General features: G+C 48.2%; 1 protein-coding gene across 1 annotated transcript in view; it reads right to left on the bottom strand.

Annotated features, from left to right (window-relative positions):
- Positions 1–1,615, bottom strand: part of T265_06188 (hypothetical protein) — a gene marked incomplete at both ends in the record, with an annotated part of 34,755 nt that extends 33,140 nt beyond the window's left edge. The window contains one exon of the mRNA XM_009171389.1: positions 1,035–1,615. Within this exon, the coding sequence (XP_009169653.1) occupies positions 1,035–1,615 (581 nt within the window). The remainder of the gene's footprint in view (positions 1–1,034) is intronic.
- Positions 1,616–7,436: the final 5,821 nt, after the last annotated feature.

Raw genomic sequence — 7,436 nt, 5'->3', positions numbered from 1 at the left:
TCGGCGCGGCAGAAGTCTCGAAACCACGTTTGAGGTTTGGGATTTCTGGCCCAATAGCAGATGAAATCAAAGGTCAGCACACAGTGGTCGCAATGTCCCAGTGGAGCGTTAATTGTTACCTGATCAACGAAGTGCCTTTCGTTGGTGATGACCAAATCCAAGAGGGATGTTATTTTGCCTGCGCGGTATCTGGCGGGTGCAGCGACATCTTGGGTCCCAGCGCTCTGTTGAACGACTTCAAACAGCGCCGCTGCGAAAGGTCCGCCGTGACGACTTTTATAGTGGAGTGACTTATAATGGTTAGGTCTGATCGGGCATAGTGATTGAGCGGTTTCTTTATTGGGACTGTTTGTTTATATGGGCAAAACTTTGAGGTCATTAGGCAACTGAGTTGGGACGTCAGGAAGTCAGCGGTATTCGATTTTCGAGAGGATGTAGCGACGGCACACGTCGGTTCTGAAATGTGCAGATATACGGACTGGTATCAATGAGTTCACACGGTACACACAGCACACATGCGCACAGGTTGGGCGGGACGGAAAAGAACACCGGAGGGTGGTAACGACACACGTGTATTCAACCGAAACCGAAACCGAACGTCGAGGGTGTACAAAAGGGGGTCGGTCAATGTCATTCAGGGGGGTTTGTACAAGCTCGACCATGGAACCTGTAATGGGGAAGAGAGAGAGGGAGAAACACATAAGGTCATGTGTTAGACGTGCAAGCCAATACACTCATGTTTCAACTGCGTTACACTGCCCCCTTCCGAGTATGAACAGTCCCCAGTGCTCAGAAAGAGTGTTAGTGTCGGATGTACTGATCTCAAAAGTATAACTGACAGGTGGAGGGTAGGGCTTTAACTGATTGTAATGTACACACTGTACATCCATATGTGGCTGAGAAGGGACACGAATAACATAGGCGTTGTTTGGCCTCTTAATAACGATAACATAAGGTCCCTGCCACATGTGATGGAATTTTGCGGGCGCACCCGGTGGTGGTTTCGGCCGGTGTAGAATCATAAAGTCGCCTACTTCGTACAGAGGTCACGGGATTTGTGGTAGTGCACAGTTTTCTGGCGTTGCTGTGCATGTCCGATGTTTTTACGGGTGATTTGAAGTGCCGCTGACAGGCGTTCTTGGAGTGACCGGGCGTATTCGTTACTGCCAACCAGGTCTGCAGGAATCACAGGCGTGTCTGCGTCTGAAGGTAGTCGGAGGTCGTGCCCGAGTTGTAAAAATGCCGGTGTATAACCTGTCGACTCGTGTGTAGCTGCTCGATAGGCCAGCATACATAGCGGAATGTGTTCGTCCCACCGTTCCCCTTCGTAACGAGCTACGAGGGTGGTAAGTATTTTCTTTATGGTTCTGTTGGTGCGTTCCACCGAGCCATTCCCCTCTGGGTGGTACGGTGTTATCCTCGTTTTATGGATCCCCAGGAATGCACATATTTCCCGCAGCAAGTGGCTCTCAAAGGCTGGGTCCTGATCAGAGTGGAGAATGACTGGTACCCCATAGTGTGATACCCACTCAAAGATTATCACTGATGCGATCGTACGGGCATCTTGTTGCTTCACAGGCACAGCCTCACACCATTTAGTTAAGTAGTCGACCATGACAACAATGAAACGGTTACCTTTTCTGGTCTCTGGTAGGGGTCCAATGACATCAACACCCACTCGGTGGTTCGGTCCTTGTATGGGGATCGGTTGGAGCGGTGATCGATGCGTTATGGCGGGGGCCTTCGTCGTCGCACCTACCGAGCAGTGCCGGCAAAACTCCGCAACCTAGTGGTGTAGTAAAAACCACCAATAACGCCGTCTAATGCGCGCTTCCGTTTTCTTCTGTCCAGCGTGTCCCAAATCTCGGTGGACTGCTGAGATGATCCCTTAGACGCAACTGCAGGGCACGACGATATGAGGCTGGCCATCCCGACTATCCACAAGGTGGAGCACTCGGGATATAATCCGTAGTTGCCCCCATCGTGACCACAGACTCCGTGCTGCCGAGGATCTCGAGGCCATCAGGCGCCCAGAAGGTTTGGAGTTACCCTGCGGCTGGAGGCGGTAAATCTCGCCAATATCTGTGTCCCTGAGTTGTTCTTCTTCCCAGTTTATTCTGTTAGACGCGAGTAGTACATTGACAGACTCTAGTTCCTGGACTGGCCTTCGGGATAAGGCGTCGGCGTTCGAATGTCTGGCGCCCGGGCGATAGATGCAAGTGAAATCATACTCTTGAATCCGCTCTTGCCAACGTGCGACTTGACCGTCGGGGTCGCGGAAACTCTGTAACCATTGTAGTGAGTGGTGGTCTGTCCGGACAAGGAAGTGCCTGCCAAGCAAATAGGGCCGGAAGTGGTGGAGGAAGTACACCAGGGCAAGCATTTCACGTCGGGTGGTGCAGTAGTTACGTTCACGTTTGTCTAGGACGCGGCTGCCGTATGCGATAACGACCTCTCGGTCACCAAAACGCTGGGACAGTACAGCACCAATCGCCATTTCGCTCGCATCAGTATCTAAAACAAACTTTCCTGCATCGGGTGAGAAGTCCGGGTATGCCAAAATAGGTGGTGATGTTAGTGCTTGCTTAAGACGGTTGAAGGCTTCATCACACTCTATGGTCCACGAAAATTTCCGATCTTTTTGGGTAAGCCTGTGGAGTGGTGCACTGACGGCGGCAAATCCTTTGATAAATCTCCGGTAGTATGATGCCAGACCGAGGAAACTACGTAACCCACGGACATTCGTAGTTGTCGGCCACTCAGCGATGTGTCTGGTCTTATCCGGGTCCGTTTGGACCCCATCGGAAGACAAAATATGGCCCAAGAACAATACCTCACGTTGTAGAAACTTACATTCCTCGGGGTGGATGGTTGGGCTAGCTCACTTGAGGCGGCATAGTAGCTCTCTCAGTCGACTCTTGTGTTCGTTCGTCGTCCGTCCGTGGACAATGATGTCGTTCAGGTAGATCAGGCAACATATAGGGACCATCCCTGCCAATACCTATTGCATAAGCCGCTGAAATTTTGCAGGTGCATTTGCAAGTCCGAATGGCATTGTTTCGAACTCATAAAGTCCAGATGGAATTATAAAGGCGGTCTTCGGTCGGTCTTGGGGTGCGACTTCTACTTGCCAGTAACCTGAAGCCAAGTCCAGTGTTGAGAACCACTTTGCCCCTGCCACCGCATCGATTGTGTCGTCCACTCGTGGTAGGGGAAAGGAGTCGCGCGTGGTGATATCATTTAATTTCCGATAGTCAACGCACATGCGCAAATGTCCGTCCTTCTTCTTTGCAATGACAATGGGGGAAGCCCATGGGGATGAGGACGGCCTAATGATCCCGTCGTCTAACATCTCTTGAATCATGGCGTCCGGTTTGGCACGGTAGTGAATAGGGAATCTGCGAGGGGTTTGATATATGGGGTGGTGGTGTCCAGTATCGATAGTATGTTGAAGGATATGGGTACGGCCCAGTTTAGATCTGTGGGCGTCAAACGAATTGGAGAATTCATTTGATAGTTCCGCTAGGCCGTGTTTCGCCTCCGGAGGAGCAGGGCTACAGTCAACTAAGGACTGCGTCCAATGATTGCTGTGTTGTACAGACGACAGGAAATCAGGGTTTGGTTGGCAGGGGTTGTCGAACGTGATTTGTTCGCTGGTGAAGTCGATAGAAGTCTCATATTTTTTAAAAAATTCCATCCCAAAGATGGCTTCCCATGTCACCGGGGCGCAATAGAACTGGTGGTGCGTGCACAGTTGCCCGATGTTGACAGAACGTAACGCCATTCCCGCTGTTTGGAGCGGTGTACCATTCGCTGTTATTAATTTCGTGCTGACTGCCGACCACCTGGCCAAAACTTCCGTGCACCGACTACGGAGCACGAAGCTCCCGTGTCCACCAAGAAACGTACTGGGCGTTTGTCTAGGTGGCCTGAAACTGTGAGTGGTGGCGTAGAATGGGAAATATGAGAAATGATAGGTACCGAATTACAAAATAGAGGCTCACCAGTGGGACGGGTTGGGGGGTTGTGACCGCAACGCTGGGCTCTCCTCCCGAACCGGCGGCGGTAGGGGCAGTTCATCCGGCTTCCCGGCCGGTTGTTCCGGTTAACAGGTGGCAGCTGACGAGGACCGGGATTGGCGGTTATCTTCAAGCCATGAAGTCCTGGTTCCAACTCTGATGTTGCCTCATAACTGTTTAAATGAGCGAAATGTCAAGGTCACTAGCGATCACCGGTTCGCATTTTGTGACGGGCTTAGGGGGGATAAAGCACGAAATCGTACTTCAGTATATTTTGGCGTTTTTCAGTGTTCAGTGAGAACAACGAACATCCAAAGAATATCTTATCCTAGTTCCACCCTGGAAGATCTGCCATTGATGTTTGTATGCTTTACGCTTTACAAATAAGATGATTTTGTTAAGCGAACCCTGTCAGAACATATTTTCCTATGGATCTTAACTTCCATTTAGTACAACATTGTTAGACAGCAGCATGAAGAGTTTAGGGCGATGCGGGGGCCGTCCCTTTCCCAGATATGCATAGTTAGTCTCTGGTTAGTACAGCGTCATGAGAAAGCCGCGGGTAATTTAACAACATAATGGCACCATTCTTATTATGAAAATGACGCTCTATAGGTAGTGACCACCATAACAGCGGTAGACGATGTTACCCACCTCGACTACTAATCGAAACTGCTGTGTCCGTGCCTATGTGCGACGCTGATTATGGGGCTTCACTTGGGCACGGCAGCCTAGTGCAATGACCAACAACTGCCCTTTACACTCATGAGTCTACGTATCGTCACTAACCTCGAATACTTGTTGTAACTGCCAGGCCAGGGCCACGTGCGACGCTGATTATGAGACCTCACCTATGCAGAGCAATTTGACCCAACGGCCACCCATTAGATAAGGGATGTCACCTATCTTCGCTACCTACAGTAAACACCCGGCCAGTATCCATGAGTGCCGGAAAAATAAAGCCTCAAATATACTTGCGAGCCTAATCTGACGGCGCGTCATCCTCTATGTTGTACTTGATGTTTCCTTACCTGGCTGCTATTTTACCTAGTAGGCCCGTGTGCATTTTAGGCGACGGTTAACCTGTAACCTAATCCAACCTAATCTGTCGTATTCGTAACTGTACGCGTTGTCACTTATCTTTGCTAATTATAATAAACACGAAGCCAGTTTTTGTGCGAACCGATAAATACGACGCCTAATCTATGCACACCTACCTATTCTAAGGGCGAACGACGGACCCCATACCCATAACTGTACGCAACATCACCTACTTTGACTGCTTTTTGAAACTGCTAGGTCAGTGCCTATATGCGACGCTGATTATCGGGTCTCGACTATGCGCAGTGTCCTTGTCTAAGTGCCAAAATGGCCCAGTCACACCATAACTTTGCCCGCTCTCGCTTATGTCTGCTACCTATAGTAGATGCCAGGCCAGTACGCGTGTAGGCTGACAAAAATGAGGCGCCAAATTTGCGTGATATCCTAAGCTAACGGTCAACGATGACCCGTCATATTCGTGACTGTAGTCGATATTGCCTACCCTGGCTACTCATAGAAACTGCCGGGGCCGTGCACATGCAATGAGCTGACAATAATACCCCGACCATACATAGTAGACCGATTGTGATGACCATAACCTATACTCTATACATTGCTCTATTCATCATTTTCTTGTCTTAATATTCCATATGCTGTACATATACGCCAATTCGAATACATACTTGCTGGTTGTTACACCGTGCTGAATTCTGAATTTCTATTCGTCTGGTTATACCGATATACGTGCGAAACTTAATTCTCACATTTCAGCGTCGCGATTGGAACAATTCATCATGCCTGCCGAAATGGAACCATTAGATGTTAATTCAACTGCGCGTGACGTATAGGATTATTTGGAACGATTCGACATGTGGTGCCTCGCAAAATCCGATATGGATAATAAGAAACTCACTGCATATTTCCCACATTTCGCTGGCAAGGAGGCGTATACGTTGATCAACAATTTAGTATATTTTAAATCTCCAATCGATATTTCCCACACTGCATTGAAAAAAGTTCTTCAAAGTTAACTTGGTAGAAGCCGAAAGAGCTATATTCAATATGTTGATCCGCTCCCATTCTCAGTCGGTTCGCGATTTCGTGTTAAAGCTTCAGACACAGGCAGCCAAATGTGACTATGGTGCCCAATTGGAAGACCAGCTGCGTGATAGACTCATTGCTGGCATTCAACTGCCCGAATTACAGCAGAAGCTGTTACTCTGTCCGGATCAGAAATTTCAAACTATTCGGAAAATATGTGAGCAGTATGAAGATGTGAAGCATGTGACGAAGACTGAGGAAGCAGTCTTGTTAAATTATTCTAAAAGAAATAATTCAAGGATGCGGACGAACAACAAATTCAAACCTCGAACAGATTCTCGTGCCTCAAATCCATCAACACGTCACTTCACAGATCGTAACCCTAATCCGATGGCTCAAAAATTCGGGAAATGCGAGTCTTGTGGACGAAACCATTCCAGATATTCATGCCCCCACAGACGAGCCAAGTGTTTTAGCTGCGGTAAAACAGGACACATTCAACTTGTCTGTAAGTCCAAGAAAGTGTGTCACTTAACTTCTGACCCAAATACTGACGTGAAGACATTATCTGAAGATATTTCTACTCTTTCTCTATCTGTTTTGTCCCAAAATTCGTCACATGTTTTTAAAACGTTGATATCCGCTTCTGGTCAAAAGCATGACTTTATTGTTGATACTGGTAGTGTTGAGTCCACTGTTCCACAATCATATCCAACTGCAATCTCCCCCAGTCCCGTGATAGTGCCTACAGATATTAACATTCGCGGTATCACTGGACATTCTGTACCTTTAGTTGGTAGTTGCACGATCCCTGTGAAGTTACACCAAGGTACCTCTATCGATTTTAAAATTTTGGTTTCAACGTCGGGACCGTCGATTATCGGACTCAAAGTTCTGCGCTCACTGCAACCCAGTATCACCTTACCGACGTCTGTGGATGAGAATGAAATCAACCAACCGACTCTTAAATGTCCCAAGCCTACAGTTGGCATGCAAATAACCAGGAGACTAATTGTTCCATTTGGCTTACACGAGCCTGTTCGTCAAGCGTTTCAACGAGTTCATGCCGACTACTGCGGTCCTTTTCTCAATAAATACTATGCTTTGGTCGTTATTGACGCATATTCACGTTGGCCTGAAGTTTTTCTTACTACTTCTCCAAGTGCCGAATTCACTCAGCAAGTCTTGAGGAAAGCATTCAGCCATGAATGTGTACCAATTGTTTTGGTCACTGACAACGGCACACACTTCACTGCAAAATTCCTCGAGGAATGGTGTAAAGGTCTTGGATGTCGACATCTGTTTACTGCTCCGCGACATCCCCAGTCGAATGGA

The sequence above is a fragment of the Opisthorchis viverrini genome (assembly GCF_000715545.1).
Source record: "Opisthorchis viverrini unplaced genomic scaffold opera_v5_124, whole genome shotgun sequence".
Taxonomy (NCBI): Eukaryota; Metazoa; Platyhelminthes; class Trematoda; order Opisthorchiida; family Opisthorchiidae; genus Opisthorchis; species Opisthorchis viverrini.
The sequence above is the reverse complement of the archived record's forward strand: the minus strand, read 5'-3'. Positions and strand labels throughout refer to the sequence as shown.